The sequence below is a fragment of the Dermacentor andersoni genome, chromosome 8 (assembly GCF_023375885.2).
Source record: "Dermacentor andersoni chromosome 8, qqDerAnde1_hic_scaffold, whole genome shotgun sequence".
In the NCBI taxonomy this organism is placed as follows: Eukaryota; Metazoa; Arthropoda; class Arachnida; order Ixodida; family Ixodidae; genus Dermacentor; species Dermacentor andersoni.
The window spans coordinates 33,047,110-33,065,280 of record NC_092821.1 but is presented as its reverse complement, the minus strand read 5'-3'; the positions used below and the strand labels follow the sequence as shown (position 1 = coordinate 33,065,280).

Here is an 18,171-nt window from a genome sequence, read left to right as displayed (position 1 = left end):
ATAAACTCACATCTATATAAAAAATACCCAGCGAAAACTAAACAAGGAACTATATAAGAGATGAGAATAAACCTAATAATTAACTATGTTAGAAAAGAAGTCTTTTTTAAAAAAATACCGAGTGTGTGAGATAGGTCACTAGAGCGTTCCAAATAGATAAAGCAGAAAAATGTGCGGTATCTCGACAATAATTTGCGTAAGCAATTGCCCCTTGTCGAGATACAATAGGTAATGTCACTGAATAAAGGTGTAATACAGCGTAATTTAGGTCGCAGTGTTAAAAATATGACGTGTTCTCATAAATAATCTAACATTCTTAGCTAGTTTTCTTCGCAAGTGCGCAACGTGGTTAGCGTACCTTAAGTGACACCTAGCAGGTGCCAGTAACCAGCGCTTATCACAGCTGTCGCCTACACACACCCCGCGAACTATTTACGGCGTCTGTTATCCGCGCTGTCGACGAAGCGCGGATAACAGACGCCATCCATCCCTTGCCCTGGCGCCGACGAAGCAGCGCCAGGGCAATGGATGTTTTTCGGCAGACCGAGCGCCCCCATGCGGCCGGCAACTACGGCAAGTGCGTGAAAGAGTAGTCACGAGTACACAGACCCGTTTGGCTGTTGCTGCCGAGCTCTGTTTCTGTCGGGCCGCAAATGGATACAGCAAGCCCGGGTGCCCTTGCAACGACGGCTGCTCTGCTTTTGAGCGTTGTCGCCGTTGCCTTCCTGTTTCTACAAAGGTGGGAAAGTTTTCTTCGACATCAAGCGGTCCGCTGTGTACAGCTTTCTTCTTACGACAAGCCTCGCCTATCGCCATATCGATTATTGCCGTGTTGTCTACTTGCAACAGCGCGTTGCGAACGAGACACGCAATCAAAAAGGAAGGAAGGAGAGGAAAGGCAGGGAGGCTCAACCAGACGAGCGTCTAGTTTGCACAAAGATAGAGAGAGAAGGCAACGCCATTAGCCAGAAGCCATTTTCCGGTTTCCACTAAACGCTCAAAACAAACACGACGCTTAACATAGCGCGTTGCTTTGTTGTATCAACGGGGACAAAATGTTACCCCAGCTGAAAAATACACGAAACTGGTTCTGGTGTACCTTATAGTTTGCACTAGAGTGGTTTTTTTAGAGACGAGTCTGGTGTGCCCGTCCTGGTGCATACGGTGAGCCCGGTCTGGTGTGCTTGGTGTAACTTACCCGGTGCTCTTCGTGTACCTGACCCGGTGCTCTTAATGTGTTTGACGTCTGTTTAGTGTGCTCGCCTGGTGCTTTTTGTATTGTGCTCTGGTCGTCTTGGGACCACCACACTGGTACCTTCTGACGTGCTTAAAAATTTTAGGATATATATATATATATATATATATATATATATATATATATATATATATATATATATATATATATATATATATATATAAACATGTATGCGTGTATCACATTACCCCCGTCTCATGCGGAAGGATGCACATTTACCTTGGCAAAAAATTTGTTTATATATATTCTGTAGATTGCAAGTTGCTGTAATATCAGAGGCGAAAGAGCAGTGCAAATGTTTCTTTATTTGGTGCATCAAACGAAAATTGATTTTCTTTTGAAAAGACCAGCATAAAGTCCGTTAAGTCCACCACATTTCCTTGCATGTACTCCGTTGCCTTAGAAGCTAAGTAATTTGTCAAAGCAAAATGCTATATATGAGCTGCGTAGCTTTATATTTCTAACTATATGCTACCTCAGCTTGATGCCCAGAGAGAGAGAGAACATACTTTATACAAAAGAACACACGAGTGTAGATGGCTCAGCCGCTCTGTAGTGGGTGGTCTCCTCAGTCTAGCGGCCTTAGCTGCCCTTTTCACTCAGTTGACCAGGTTGCGCTGGTCCCTCGAGCCGGAGCTGGACAGTGCTGCCTCCCATTGCCCTCTGGCAAGGAAACTTGGAAGTCTTGTAGAAGCCACAACCAGTCCACAATTCACCCTTTGATGCTTCCCAGAGTCGCAGCGCAGCCTGAAAAAGCCAATGGATGGATGGAATAACTTTAATGAAAGGTCTTGCGAGCTACGGGGCGCAAGGTCCGATAGAGCGGGCTACTCCCACGTTGGGACCGGGAGTTGTAACTCCCTGGCCGCATCGTGGGCCCGCTGGACAGCCCAGAGCTGCTCCGCCTGGTCCGTGCTGCGTAATGCATCTTGTAGCCTGTCGGAGTCTTGATCCTTGTTTGCGTGGGTCCGACCACACGGCCAGAGCAACTGATGTACGTCTAGTCTCCTATGGCAATTTTCGCAATATGATGTTTTGTATAGGTCAGGCATGTAGTGATGTAGTCTGTTCTGCGTGGGGTACGTGTTTGTTTGAAGCATTCTGAACGTTAGGGCTTGAGGCCTGGTGAGCTTATTGTGAGGTGTGCTGTATATTCTGCGGTCTAGATAGAAGTGCTTTGTAATCTCGTTGTATGTGGAAGGAGGGTCCCGATTCTCGCTGGGATGGTCACGACCAGAGTAGGTGGCGTCGCGTAGGGTTAGGTCTCACGCGCTCCTGTGGTGGTGGTGATAAACTTTATTGAAAGGTGGAAAGGTAAAGAGGGACGTGGCTCAGGGTTAGGGCTCAAGTAAGGCCCTGGGCCTGCTTGGCCTTTTCCGCCCAGTCCACCAGTTCAAGTTGTCGGTCGACGTCCCCGGAACTGAGCCAGGCTGTCCAGTCAGTCTCGCTGCTGATGGGGGGATGAGAGAACGGGAGCCATCTCATTGAGATTGCGAGGTGCGTCCTCGCTCTCTCCGAGGTGTGCCGGGAACCAGCAGATGGTGTGATGCTGCAGCGGTGCGGATCTATTGAGTATTTGTACTGCTGGGCTTGCAACTGCTCCTTTCTGAAAGGTTTTGACGGCCGAGCGTGAATCGCTGTAGACGTGGGTGGTGGTCGGGTCTGTGAGCGCGAGTGCGGTTGCGACCTATTCTGCTATTTCGGACTTGTGGGTCTTGACTGTGAGAGCGTTTGTGACTTGGCCTTGCTTATTGATCGTGGTGGCAACGAAGGCCTTCCTGGTCGGGTACTGTGCCGCGTCTACGAAACAGGCTAGGATCTTCTTATCACGTATTTCGCGCAGGGTGAACGATCCGCGTGCCAGCCTTCTGGGTTGATGGTGCGCGGGGTTCATGTTCCGCGGGAGTGGGCGAACCGTGAAGGAGTTGCGTGTGTCCATCGGAACGCTTTGATATAGATTCTCGATTTCTGTGGTGTCATGACCTAGTTTGGCTAGGATTTCTCTACCCGGTTTGGTTCCAGAGAGTCTTGTTCATTGAGCCCGTTCTTGAGCTTCGGCGATTTCTTCAAGTGTATTGTGTAACCCCAGTTGCAGCAGGAGCTCTGTCTCGGTGTTCTTGGGGATTCCCAGCTCCAGTCTGACTAGCTTCCTCAGTTGTACATTGAGTTTGTCCTCCTCCGCTACCTTCCATCTGTGCATGGCCGCCTCGTAGGTGGAGTGGCATAGCGCAAAGGCGTGTGTTAGCTTGAGGGGATTTTCTTCCTTAAGGCCGTATTGTCTGTTTGCTACGCGTCGTATGAGATTCAAGGCATTATTCGACTTTGTCACGATCTTCTCCACTGTCGCGGCGTTTGAGCCGTTGCTCACAATGAGCATCCCAAGGACTGATTTTGCTTACGTGTGGAATGATTCCTCCATCTTTTGTTCTGAGAGTAATGGAGTGTGTGTGTCTGATTTCATTCTTTGGCTTGGGACCGCTTCTCGATGATTTGTAGACGACGAGCTCCGACTTCGCAGGCGAACATCACAGGCCGGTGGGAGCGAGGCATTCCTCGATCGCGTCGATCGCTTGCTGCAGAGCGCTTTCAATTGATCCCAAGCTACCTCCGGGGACCCAGAGCGTTACGTCATCTGCTTATATCGTGTATTTGACGTTTTCGATTTGATCCAGTTTCTTGCCTAGGCCGGCCAGCGCAAGGTTAAAAAGCGTCGGAGAGATGACAGAACCTTGCGGGGTGCCCTTGCCGCCGAATTTGTATTTCTGGGACTTGATTTCCCCTAGACGGAGGGTGGCCGTTCTGTCGCTCAGGAACGATTTTGTACAAGCGTAGAGTCTCGTGCAGAGGTTGAGGTTGGATATCGTGTCGAGTATGTAGTCATGTGACAAATTATTGAATGCCTTTTCGAGGTCTAGCCCTAGGATTACTCTCGCGTCTCTCGTGTCTACGTCAATGATCTCATGCTTGAGGAGCTTCATGGCGTCTTAGGTGGATAGCGCGGGTCTAAATCCGATCATTGCTGCGGGGTAGATATCTTTTTCTTCGAGGTGTTTCGAGAGTCTGTTTAGGACCGCGTGCTCGGCTACCTTGCCGACGCAAGACGTCAGCGAGATAGGTCTGAGGTTATTGATGTTGGGCGCCTTGCCAGGCTTTGGAATGAGCACGACGAGGGCCGTTTTCCAGTCTTCGGGTAGTGCTCCGTTCCTCCAGATTTTGTTGATTTCCTCTGTGAGGGTTTCGATTGAGGTTTCGTCGAGGTTTCTAAGTGCCTTGTTAATTACGCCGTCCGGCCCCGGCGCTGACTTGCTCTTTAGGTTCTGAAGCGCCATGCGTATCTCTTCGGTTGAGAAGTCCCGATCTAGCTCTGGGTTTGCTTTGCCGCGATATGCTTCGGCGGTCGTGCCTCTAGAATTTTTGGCCAGCCGGAGGTACTTGTCGGCGAGACGGTCAATGAGCTCATTTTCCGTGGTAATTTTGAGTTCCTCGTGCATGATCCTGTTCAGCGTACGTCCCTGGTCCGCTTTGGTTCTGGTTCTGTCTAAATAATGTTTGAGCAGGTGCCACGTCGTCCCGCTGTTGATGCGGCCGTCCGCGGCGTCGCCCACCTCGTTCCATTGCTGGTTAGATAGTTGCGTGCAACATTCTGCAATCAGCCGGTTGAGGGAAGAAATTCTTTTCCTCAGCCGTCGATTGTGTCTTTGTTTTTTCCATCTCCTGGTGAGCGATTGCTTGGCTTGTAGCATGTGAGCCAGTCGGCTGTCCATGCTTTGAACGGGGAGGTCTGTCTCTATTTCCTGTGTGGCTGCCTTAATGTCGGCCTTTAGTTGCGACGTCCATTGTTCCATTGATTCTTTGCCTCCTTGGCGTTCGTGTCTGAACTCGCGGAACTTGTCCCAGTCGACGTAAATCATTTTTCTGGGTTCTCTGGATGGGGTGTCAATCGTTGTCTCAACAATGTGATGATCGCTGCCCAGATCCTCGAAGAGGTTGTTCCACTGATAGTTTGGAACGTTGTGGACGAAATTGAGATGTGGCGTTGTGTCGCGGTTGACCGAGTTACCCGTACTTGTGGGGTATTCGGCGTTGGTGATGAGCGTTAGGTCAAGTTCATCGGCGTCGTTTAATAAGTCCTTGCCCTTGGCTCTGCTGGCGACGTATCCCCAGGCCGTGTTAGGGGCGTTGAAGTCCCCTGCCACGATCATGGGGTTGTCGCTGGCGCGGTTGCGGGCGAGCTGGAGTATTTGCCTAAATTTGTGTGCTCTGTGCTTGGGGCTGCTGTAAAAGTTTAGGATGAATATGCTCTTGGCGTTCTTAGCTCTAGGGAAGACTTCCGTGAGAATGAATTCGCAACTGCTGCGGTCGTGATTAATATTGTGTGTCATGTGGGCTTGCTTGTTGCTGACCAACGTGGCGATACCTCTACATTTGTGTTGCGGTGTCGTTGCGGTCACGTCATAGCCGGATAGCGAGGGTGTTGCGGTATTTGTCTCTTGTAGGAGAATGACTTGGGGTTTGTCTTTTTTGGCTCGAATGTATTGTTGCAGGGGCGCCTTTTTGCGGACGTAGCCTCTACAATTCCATTGCCAAAGGCGAAACGTTTCTGTTTGCACAGCCACCTTTGTTGTTGGCGTCGGGTGGCCTTTGTGAGGCCACGTTGTTGCTTTGTCTATCGAGCGACAACGCCCGAGATAGCTTGGTGATAGTAGACTGTGACGTCACAGACGGGTGCTCTGCCATTTCTAGCGCGTCGAGCCTTGCCCCATGGATGTTGATCGTCTCCATCATGTGGTTGATTTGTAGCGTTATCCTGTCGTAACCTTCCTTGAGGGTCCCTACAGTCGTCGCAAGTTTGTCTTGCCCTTCCTTCAGTGACGCGACGGTAGTTGCAAGCCCGCCGAGTAGTTCCTTGATTTCCTTAATGTCGCTGTCCGTGCTCGATGGCTGTGTGTTTGTCACGGCTTTTCTCTTATGCGGATTGCGCGTGGATTCCGCGACCAGTACTTCTACTACCATGGGTTCTGATGTGGCTTCGGTTTGATTAGAGTCGGAGGGTGGTGGCGTTTTGAGTTGTCTGATTTCCTCGACGAGTTGTGTGATTGTTTGCCTTAACTCTTTGTTTTCGTGTTCTAGTCTTTTAATCGTATTTGCTATTTCTACCTGCTCTGGCCGTGCCATCGGACTCACCTGGCTGGCGGCCTGCTGTTGCTGCTGCTGTTCTTGTCGCTCCTGTTGTTGGTGCTGCTGAACTCTTTGGCCCCACGTCAACCGGTCATCACCGCCAACTCGTGAGCTGGCGGCGAATCGTATCCTTGACGAAGATCTCTGGCTCGGTTTCTTGGAGCGTCCTCGCGATCGTGACGACAGGCGACCACGGTTCCTCGATCTCGAGCGGCCCCGCTCGCCGGACAAGCGAGCATCTGCGTAGGCGGCCACGTTGTCGTTGATGGCGCAACACTCGGCGTTCTTGAGCGGCGGGAAGTCGTGCTGACTCAGGGCGATTGGTCCTGATCTCGTGATGCTTTTGCTTGCGTTTGCTGCGATTCTTCTTTCCACTCGTCTTCTTCGGACGACGTAAGGGAGTTGGAAGCGGTTCGTGCATTCCTTGCTTGCCGTGACGTGATTTCCCTCGCAGAGCGCACACTTGATTGAGGTGCACACATGATCTGCGTTAGGATTAGCTAGTCCACAGCCTTTGCAAATTGCGTCGTCGGGCGAGGGGCATACGTCCGCACGATGGCCGAGTCTGCCGCACACATGGCACATGGCGATCTGCTTGCGGTAAAGAGAACACTTGATCAGGGCATTGTTGTATCTGACATAGTTCGGGACTCGAAAGCCGTCGAAGGCAATGATGACCGTGCCAGTTTCCTTGATTCTCTTTGCCGCCAGAGCGAGCGGGTTGCGTGGGTTGACGATCTTGCGGTTTATGGAGTCATGCGTCTCATAGAGCGGAACCCCTCTTATAACGCCTTTGCACGTTTCGTGCGGCGCCGTCCTATATGCAGTGGTTTCAAACGTTTGCTCTCCTATGGAAATGCTGCGGATCCTGAGGTATTTTGCTGCGTTCGCTTCGGACGGTGTGCTAACCACCATGATGTTCTGCTTCAAATTGGAGCATATCATGTCCTCGCTTCGCTCGTTAGGTTCGATGCAAGCAGCCATGCAAATTGCTTTGGTGGCCGTAAGTTGGCCTACCTTGGCTATGTTGATACCGCCACGTATGCGAATCACGATCTTGATGTCATCTTGGGGCAGCGAGGGCATCCTGCTTGCTTTCATCAAGGAGTTTCTAGCTGTTGAGACGGTTGCGTTCGTATTCCCTCCCTTTTTCGCTGCTGGTTTACGAGGTTGGACTGGCTCAACGCAGTGTTGATTACTGACGGGCGCGGCGCCACGACAAGTAATCCTACGAATCCCAACAAATTCTTCATGGTATCAAAAAAAATTTGTTTTCATGTAATAAGCTTACCTCGTTATCAATTTTATGTCATTAAGTACTATTAACAAAATGAGGTCTGCCTAACATTGAAATAAACGCAACCGGAAAGAGCAAGTACGTCCAGTGGCATAAGTGTAAGCGCTACACAGAAAATTATATGGCTTACTTTTGTGTAACTGTAATTTTTAGAGTGAATACAAGCAACACGTACAAGCAGTTTCAGTGAGCCTAAGTAGAGTATTTCAGCTTTGTGAAGTGCAGAAAGAAGTAAAGGTTGTGCCACCAAACCAGAAACGCTCTCCTAGTACCCACCTCTGATCACCCTCTAAACAATCGGTGAAAGCCAAAATACGGCTTGTATCGCTACAACTCTAGGCTTATGTTATGAGGCTATCATTACATAAACCATAATTCCAAAAGTAGATACACATTAGCATGTTTTATGAGAAGGCAGAGGAGTAGTACTATACTTACTGGAAGTGGCATAAATGGCAAGAATCTTCTTGCTCAAAACAATATTTCGAGTTCATCAACACTTACTGACACGTAACTGAGAAAGTTGATGCATCTTCATGTTTATTTTGAGCTCAAGGCAAGGGACAGAAGGGAGGCCACTGGACACAGAAACTATTAATTCCACATTTAAGTTGCCGCAAGGATTGAAGAAAATATTTACACTGCTTGTGCACTTGTACTGCACAGTTCTTTCAGAAAGAGAGCGAAAGTTGCAATACAAATGTACAAAAGCATAACAGTACTTGCATTAAAAAAACTGAATAGATAAGCACGAAGTGATTGCTATTCCATGTCACCCAGAGAGTATTCCTCTTTGTCATGCAATCGTAATGTGGCATTCCTCCCTGATTTTGTTGGTCAATCGGTTGCTGCAAGAGAACAAAGCAGATGAAGCATCTAAATCTGGCGTGCAGCATCAGTCATGTCAATGTATCATCAAGTGGAACAAGCATGCTTGTCCGTTGAGTGAATTGTGGTGCCTCCCTCGGTGCATATTGAGACACCAGCCAATCTGCCCCACGAGCATATGACAAAATATGCAGATGATCAAATGAATAGACCCCACTACACCTGACGGACACAAGACGAATTGGTCGGTATCTCTAACTAATCAAGCCTCCCTTGCATGGGTGCTTTTCTCAATTCACTTGTGGACTGTTATGGACGCATACTTCCACAAAAAAATAATGTAGACAGTATGTGTAGGCAGCGAGGTTTGCTTGTTTACAGATATCAGCAAATTTGTCTAGTGTTTGTCAGAGGCAGTGTACTGTGTTCTTTTCACATGTGGTCAAATGTGCATAGGGCAGACTGGCCAGTAACTAAATATGTGGCAAATAAATCATTATATTTCATTCAAAAGATCAGCATGCTCACCTTACTTGGTCATGCATTGCCGCAATAATGCGTCAGACCGAGCTTTTCATCTGTTTTCTCCCACGGTGAAAAATTTACAAGAGAAACCAGTAAGGCGTACGACATAAATATGTGAGCCAGCTACCATTATCTATGCATGCAAAAAGGGTCCCTTTCTAGATAACTAGGGAGAGAAATTAGTCTGTGCCTATTTACAATTTTTTTACACAAATACCGTTTATCGTGGCTTTGTGCCTTGGTATTACAACTTACACCTTCGCACTGAAAAAACCCGCACAATATAAGCACACATCCAGTGCTACTGATATATTTAATATTTCCATCAAAGTAGTCAGTTATTAGCAATGGTCATGTTTTATGGTCTCCCTTTCCTCCCTGCATAAATTTTGGCCTGGAAAGTTACACTAACTGAGCGGCAAACTCCAAAGGACACTACAAATTTCACCTAGCGGACATGGCTAGTATTCAGAAGATGCCCAAATACAGTGATAGGTATCTGTTGGCATAATGTAGTAATTGTAGGTGCAAGCTAGCTTCTACATTGCTGTAGTACTTCAACTGTCAGACGGCTACAGTGCTTAAGCTCCACAAAAGTAAGTGTTAGTGCACAACGACAAAAACAAACAGCCACATCAACCATATACTTCGGCTGTTTCATGTAGCTTAAACACTTGCTATTATGTGGAAAACGACTATGGATACTTACATTTTGCCGAAAACTGACTTCGGCGAAATAACCTACTGTTCTTCGGACTGCCCGATACGGCGGATGTAACATGGGAACAATCTGAAACGCCCGTGATTTCTTTCTGCTCAGATAAGTTAGGCATATCAATCGATTCCGCCAACATTGAAAGAGTGCATCGCTTAGGCCGCTTTGAGCAAGAGAAACAACGGCCAATAATAGTCAAATTCTCGCATTTTAAAGATAAATGCACAATCCTTTCTGCTGGCCCTAATCTAAAGGGAACTGGCTTTTGAATCCGTGAACATTTCTCAGCGCGTGCGCGTACAGCTCAAAAGAAACTTCGCGTGTTCCGCAAAGAAAGTGGCTTAAAATACAAAATACGGTATGATAAGTTAACCATGGGCGATAAGCAGTTTGTCTACAATGCTGATTCAGATTCCCTGGTAGAGCATGGGTCATAGCGGTCACTATATATTTCAAGGCTCCCGTCCCACCGTCAGCCACTTTTCCCTCGGTCACGCCCACATGTTTGTGAAACTATGGCTTTTCTTTTAGCAAGCATCCGTAGTTATCTTCCGAAGAGAGAGACAGTGGAAGCTTTTCTTGATGACAACAGCACCGATATCACTATATTTACAGAATCGCGGCTCTCCGAAAATATCCTAGACGAGGAACTGCTTAACAACAATAAACCGTTTTTCATTACAGACGTGACAGGGTTTCGAGCAGGGCTGGGGGTGCTTTAGCCTTTATTAAAACGAGCCTTAATTCTTCTCTTCTTACGACTCATTCCTGCCATGAAATTCTTTGTGTCAGAATTACGCTTTCCACAAGCACATCCATAGTTATTGCATGTATTTCGCCCTCATGACAGTGACAGCTCCTTTACTACTGATATTTACTCGGTTCTGCTCGATCTTAATACTCGTTTTCCTAAAGCCAATTACATCCTCTGCGGTGACTTTAATTTCCCTGACATCGACTGGAGAAACTTGTGGGCATTTTCTCCTCAATCTAAAGATTTCCTTGACGTTGTCATGGCATTCAACCTCAGCCAAACAGTAAACTTCCCTACACGTGGCAGTAACACCCTTGATTTAGTCTTTACGCCCAGCCCTGAACTCATCCAATCCATACCGAGCACTGATGGTTTCAGTGACCACAACACAGCTATTTTCAACCTATCACTTCCCTTTCCCCAACGGCAGCGCTCTGATAAGTTCATTCGCGATTATAAAAAGGGAGTCTTCGCCCATATCAACTCGGAGCTTGAGAACTTTTTTTTTTCGTTTCAGGCAATCCGCATCTAATAGGCCTCTCGAAGAAAACTGGCTAGCTTTCAAAAATAAACTTTCAGAACTTAACGAAACCTATGTTCCGCTATATGCATTCGCGGTGACTCCAAGAAGCCTTGGTATTCAAACTCTTTAAGGAGGCTTTCTCAAAAGAAAAAGCGTCTTTTTTGTGAACCTAAAGGAACTGTGCTGGCTTATAAATGGAAGAAATATTTTGCATGCCTACACCATTACACGCGTCTCCTAAGGTGTACAAAAAGAAAGTTTTTCCACAATGATCTGTATGGCATTCTATAAACAAACCCATAGAAATTCTGGCGGATGTTATCACCCAAATCAAGCAACACTCATTGCATTACACTTTTATATCCGGATGGTTCACAGGTGCCTCCAGAACTTCGATCTGACGTCATGAACTCTTATTTTACATCAATCTTCACACATGAGCCTGCCTGGAATACACCATACCAAAAATTTTTAAACTTTCCTGCGATCGCCCCTATCAACATCACTACTGCTGGCATACGTGCTCTGATAGACAAACTAAACTTGTCCAGTGCCGCCGGGCCAGACAACATTGCGTAGATATTAAAACCTACAAAAAATGTATCTTCTCATTTTTAAAAAATAATCTTTGATCAATCTCTGCGAACAGTTCTATACCTAGTGACTGGAAAATTAACAAAGTTGTTCCTGTGTTCAAGGCTGGCAGCCGGAGCGACCCGTCGAATTATCGTCCTATTTCATTAACTTGCATACCATGTAAATTTCTTGAGCATGTTATATACTCGCATATTGCATCCCACCTGAATTCCAACTCCTCCTTCTTCAAAAATTTGCATGGCTTTCGCCATGCCTATTCATGTGAATCATAGTTATTTGAGTTTACCATGGACCTTCACTTAAACCTTGATTCTTTGTTCCAAACCGATGTCATCTATCTTAATTTTTTCCAAAACATTCGACCGTGTCCCACATCAATGTCTTATGTCCAAAATTTCAGGTCTTCACCTTCACCCACTTGTTTTAGACTGGATCCACAACTTTCTCAGAGCTCGCTCTCAGTTCACCGGTTTCCTTCAAATTCTACTTGCGTCACCTCCGGAGTACCACAGGGGTCTGTGTTGGGTCCGCTTCTCTTCTTCATATTTATTAACGACCTCCCACTCAACATTTCATCCACCATCCGCCTTTTCGCAGATGATTGCATTATCTACCGGCGTATAGATACTAAATACTATCAAGCTGCCCTCCAGAACGATGTGAAGCTCATTGAAAATTGGTGCACATTGTGGATGATGGAACTAAACACTAGGAAGTGCAGTTTTATGCAAATTTCTCGGAAGCGCTCTAATTTAACTTCTCCTTACTCTTTATTTTCTGAGGACCTATCGCAGGGAGAATCTTATCGTTACCTTAGCATCACAATCAATAGCAACTTAACTCGGGCTGATCATATTACAAAAATCACGGCCGACGCTTCACGTACACTTGGTTTTATCACAAGATCACTTCCCTCTTCCCCCGCTAACATACGAATACTGGCATATGAAACTTTTGTCCGCAGTAGGCTTGAATATGCATCGGCGATCTGGAGTCCTCATCAGTCCTACCTAATTAACATGCTTGAATCCGTCCAGAACCGTGCAGCACACTTAATATCGTCGACATACGACTTTCATTCCAGCGTAAGCTCCATTAAAACATGACTTGGCCTCACTTCCTTAGCTCTCAGACGAAAAGTGGCGCGCCTGTGTTTATTCCATAAGTTATATTTCAATTTCCCCTATCTGCATGGTTCCCTTATATTTCCTCCCATTCATACATCGCGCCGCCTATTCAATTCAAATAGCGTCCAACGACTTCATGGCTCCACTAATGCTTTTAACAAGTCCTTCTTCCCGACCGCAATTGAAGAATGGAACCTGCTGCCCGGTTCACTAACTAATGAGCACGACGCGACAAGGTTTAAGGCGATGTTGTTAAATCATCTGGGTTGACATGTTCTTTTTGCTCCGATTTGTATTCATATTAAATTTTATCCTTTTTCCTGTATTGAGCTTTTTTTTCCCTGTAACCACTGTGTGCTCGCCATGCTGCCCTAACCATTCGCCGACGTGTGTGGCGCTTCTGGCATAAAGGCAATAATGACAAGCACCGTAATAACTATCGCGTTCTTTGCTTCTATTTATGTCCCTGTGTTGCATTCGTATATATATTTTATGACCTTTGTTTTTATTATTTACCTTGTATACACTCCCCCCTTCTGTAATACCCCGACAGGGGCCTTTAAGAGACAATAAATGATGAAAAATGATGATGATACCCAACTTAGAACCATAGGAGTTGCTGTGTATATGATACTTGTTCTAGACACAAGTATTTTTATCAAAAATACCTTTAGGATTACATATACTGCTTTAATGTAATCCGCGAAGTAATCGAAGTGTCACTGATAGCATTACAATTTGGACTTACTGGTTGAACACATGTAAAGGGATCCAACAGATTAGTAATAATTCTTGACGGCTGTAGAATTAGTGCCAGTGCCAAGCAGAATGTTCTACGAGGTGCACGTGAAATAAAATTTACTTAAGCAGCAACACTGCAATAACCAGCCAACGCCATAGCAAGACCAAACAGACAATTAAGCACTATGAGGGAGATTGCGTGCTTTTTTAATGATAGATCTACCAGCTAACTGTGTGGTTTATGCTGCATTGACTTCAAGTGAAAATTAATGTAACTGGGCACAGACTCGCAACCGCTACAATGCCTCCTTCCACGAATGAGGATAGCTTGAGCAGAAACAAAAAAAAAAAAGAAAAAATGCCGGCCTACTAGAAAACACCTCCCTACAGTGAGGTGACCAAAATTATTGCACTCCATAAAGGCAGTCGAGGGCGTCATCGGGTAGACGTCTTTATTGGTTACTTTATTCAAACTCCGATAATCAACAAGGAAACGCCAGCTTACGTCCTTCGTTTTCATGAGAACGACAGGGGATGCCCACGGGCTAAACAAAGGTTCAATTACGTCTTTTGTAAACATTTTGTTGGCCTCGTTCTGCATGACTCAATGTTCAAAGTGAGATACGCGATATGGATGCCGGCGTATAGGGTTGACGTCGCCAGTGTTGATTCGATGAGGCAGGACAGACGTTTGGCCTAGAGAACGACCGTCAAAATCAGAGACGTTACGACAGGACGCCAGAATGCGGTAGCGATCTGGAGCTTGCGCCTGGGTCGAATCGGGGGCGATCATTTTGTTAATGTCGTCGACAGACGAAGGAGCGAAGTTGGCGGAGCAAGAAGGCGGCGATACATCTGTTTCGAAAGCGGCGACATCAAGACATTCGACACGAGTGAACACTCCCATAGAGCACAGCGGCCGAATTGACTGCAGCGCACCAAGCGGATGGGATTTACTTCTTCCGGTTTCGGTCTTGCGCGCGCGCGTCTTGAACGCCAGGTGGCGCGCGCTACGCCGGCTGCGTCACTCGGCGCCTTTTTTTTTTTTCGCTTCTGCTGCTCAATCGCGCGTGGTCTTAGTGCGCAATCGTTTAACTAAAATGATTGCGAACGATCTTTACAAGCCTCCATTGAATCTGTGCCACGTGCAATTTCATAAAGTAGACGCAAAAAACCTTGTAAATGAGGAAACGTTTATTTCGCTCCATATAAATGCTCGTGCCGGGCTATTTGTGCGTTCATTCGAAGTTGTGGCACCAGGTACAGAGCAGTACAGGTCCCGTACGAAGCTCCACCTGACGGCATCAGCTGAAAAAAGTAAATTACCACCATTTGTCACTTTGGCATTTAGCCCTTATTGGAATATTGCGTGAAGAGGGGAAACGTGCGAAGGCGGTCAATTGGCGACATTACAAACAAAAGCAATTCGCTTTTACATGGCGTCGAAAAATACCCGACTCATTCCAATGCGTACTATAAATTATGAAGAAACGATCTCATTTTCAGGATTCCCACATTCCCGGGCATTATTTCGTGCACTTTAAGAGCACAAATGCACGGGCGACTACGCGTTTCCAAAAGAACTTGACCTCAGTTGACGCGACAGAGCGCTACATACACAGATGTGACCACAACACAGGCTCTCAGCCGGACCATGCTACACGCTCGCAGAATGCCTTCCACTCGCACTCAAGAGAAATGCGTTGGTTCAAAGCCTGTTTTCAGCCGTTCAGAAGACAGAATTTTCGAGTTGTTGGTTTTTGAGCTCCTCGGCGTTATCCTTTGCGGGTTCTGCCAGCGCAAGCAACACACTCCAGTATTATGAATCTTGGCAATCGCTCGTCACGTCTTCGACAAGCGTGAGTACCGAAAGAAGGTATATGTTGCCGGGCCGTAGAAAGCGTCACAAACTTGTCTTGCGCAGATTCAGTGCACGCCAAACCGAGTGTCACCACGGCCGGCTCGCTTTTTTGCTAACTTCGTCACAATCCCAGGCGCAGTGAGCGTGCCTCCAAAGCACCCCAAAAAATAACGAAATTATTTACAATACTTCTGTCGGTCAGAAAATACGTAACGAACTTGTCCCAGTAAGATTCAGTAAACGCGAAACTAACTGCGGCACAAAGCCGAGCTGCATTTCACTAACTGCGTCGGAACTGCGGACGCGGCCACTGTGCTAGAAAAGTACCCCAGAGGTAACGAAATTAGTTACATATTGATCGAGGTGAGAAAATGCGCCAAAACTAGTCCCAGTAAATTTCAGTGCACGCGAAACTAGCTGCATCATACGGCCGAGCTGGTTTTCCTTAATTGCATTACAAAGCCGCGTGCGACGACCGTGCCGAAAAACTACGAAATAAGTTATAATAATGCTGCGGCTCATAGAAAGCGTCCCAAACATCTTCCGGTACTCAAACTCAAATTAACTGGGTCAGGACGGCCGAGATATATTTCGCTAGGTGTTCTCGCTTAGTCTAGTACCCGTGCATAAAACCCAAAATCGCTTGAAATGCGTCGCAGACTGTCTAACTAAATTTCCCACCTTGCCGTAGTCCAATGGTGTAGTGGTGCTGTGTCGAAGTGCAGAAGGAACGCAAGAATGCGCCGGGAGACCAGCAAACACGCTTCTTCCAAGAGAGACGGGTCGCCGAACAGGCGAACTTCACATGCGCCACCGGCCTTGCTGGCTTCGATGGCCCTATCTGGTGCATGACGCATCTATCTGCCGCGCCTGGCGTGCCGTAAGCTTGTTGCTTGGCAACGCAAGAAAAATAAGTCCCAAAGTGTAACTAAAGGTACACACAAAGCTTTTTCTACTTTTAGCCGGAAAGAATAAAACATAAGAAATTAAGACTATCCGTGAGGTGTTTCCTGTTCCCAGTTTTCGCCGAATGACCCCTCTTGTTGAATTTCTTTCTCTATGGCGGCGTTCATCCAGAGATCAAGCGCCGAAATGGTGGCCAGAGACATGCCGTGCGGGATAACGTTATTCAAGAGTCTGACGTTGAAAGCGAGAACTACCACCGTATTGTGAGCAATGGAAACAATGGTGTGAGCAAGAGCGACATCGCGGGCTAACAGAACATAGATAATCGGAGACGACGTAGTCACTACCGTGTATATCATGCGAAGACGTCAAAGTAACCGATGTAGCAGCTTGAAGCGGCAAGCGAACGTGATGGCTAGAGCATGGCGTGGTGGTATGTCGGCTGGGATATCAGGACGATGGGGCAGCTCAAGCTGAAGACCACCGGTCACACAGTCAATTAGGGCAAAATTAACTGGACAAAAAATCTAAGACGAAGACTAGGTCGTTGGGACGGCGGCTAAAATTATTGACAAGGTCGAAACTATCAAAACAAAAATCCGATGGTTTCCTGCACATATGGGACAAGTGGACGAGACTCGGCTCAACCTCAACGAGGTGACGAACGACCTGGCACGAGGACTTTCTTGCCGTGCCGGTCAGAACCGAACCGACGCCTACTACCATTCCGGGGAGCATAAAGATCATTTACTAACTTACGACATCACTAAATACTACTACTTGGGGCGTAGGCAATTCCCACTGCCACACGTAAAGTTGAACAGGGCTCAGGCAGTCACGCTACGTTTACTGCAAACCGGGACGTACCCCACTCCGTTTTTCACAAATAAAATTCACCCCGAAAGAGAAATGAAGAAAGAATGCAACTGACATCAGACACATGCTGGCGGACTGTCCCGCGACTCTCGCCGACTCCGAAGAAAAATGGCTTTACTGGCACAAGATGATATCAAGCTCTTCATATCAAGATCCACTACGGGCTGTCCAGAGGGTCCAAGATGGCGCCATAAGGCTCGGCCTGACGGTGCCGGCGTGGACGCGGCCCGCCTCGGTCTGAAAAGACCGGGCTTCAGGACTCTAATAAGTTTTGTGAATCCATGAATGAAGACTAGGTCATGGGGGCACTTCTCAATGACGACAAAATGGACTGAAGTGGGATGACCAGCAATGCAGATCACCGCATAAATAGTGACGCAATCTACATCAACGTGTAACAAGCTTTGTCTCGTCGGTAGCGTCAGAAGAGGATTTCTGGTGTGAGTTGTCAATACACCGTCACTTCCTGAGGCTGCACTGCTAAGTTTTCATGATGGGCACATGCAGGGCTATAGGGGGACGACGGGCGGCCAGTGTGCGGTAAGCGAGACGACGGGCGACGGCTTGGAGGCGAGCGTGACTGGTGACCACGCGGCGACCGGGAGCCACTAGTTATTCTTGTGAGAGCATCTGCGTTGGAGAAATGCGAGTGGGTTGAAGGCTGGAAGCGGTAGCTGCACAAATGGTGGTAAGGGGTAAATTGCGGTCGAGGCAGCGAGGACGAGAGGATGGGGCAGTAACTGGTGACATGGCCCGTACGGTGACACGTCGAGCACATCGGTTGATCGCCAGGCGTTCTCAACGAAGCAGGGTCGCGACATCGTGTAGCGAATCGCTTCCCTCAGTAGTATGAGGGTGCACGCCATGAAGTTTTTGTCGGGCTGGCCACGGTGCACAAAGAATGAATGTCCATGTTAGCGAGCTCCTGCCGGACAATGGCTTCGACCAATGTAATCGTAATCGAGCTCGAGTAAAATGCCCCCGTCAC

At 47.3% G+C, this 18,171-nt stretch overlaps 1 protein-coding gene across 2 annotated transcripts in view; it reads left to right on the top strand.

Annotated features, from left to right (window-relative positions):
• The first annotated feature begins 539 nt into the window (after nt 1-539).
• LOC126526470 (cytochrome P450 3A24-like) overlaps nt 540-18,171 on the top strand; it is a 109,226-nt gene continuing 91,594 nt past the window's right edge. For both annotated transcript variants that reach the window (XM_055068209.2, XM_050174386.3), the window contains exon 1: nt 540-739. In XM_055068209.2, the coding sequence (XP_054924184.2) occupies nt 654-739 (86 nt within the window). In that variant the 5' untranslated portion in view covers nt 540-653. The remainder of the gene's footprint in view (nt 740-18,171) is intronic.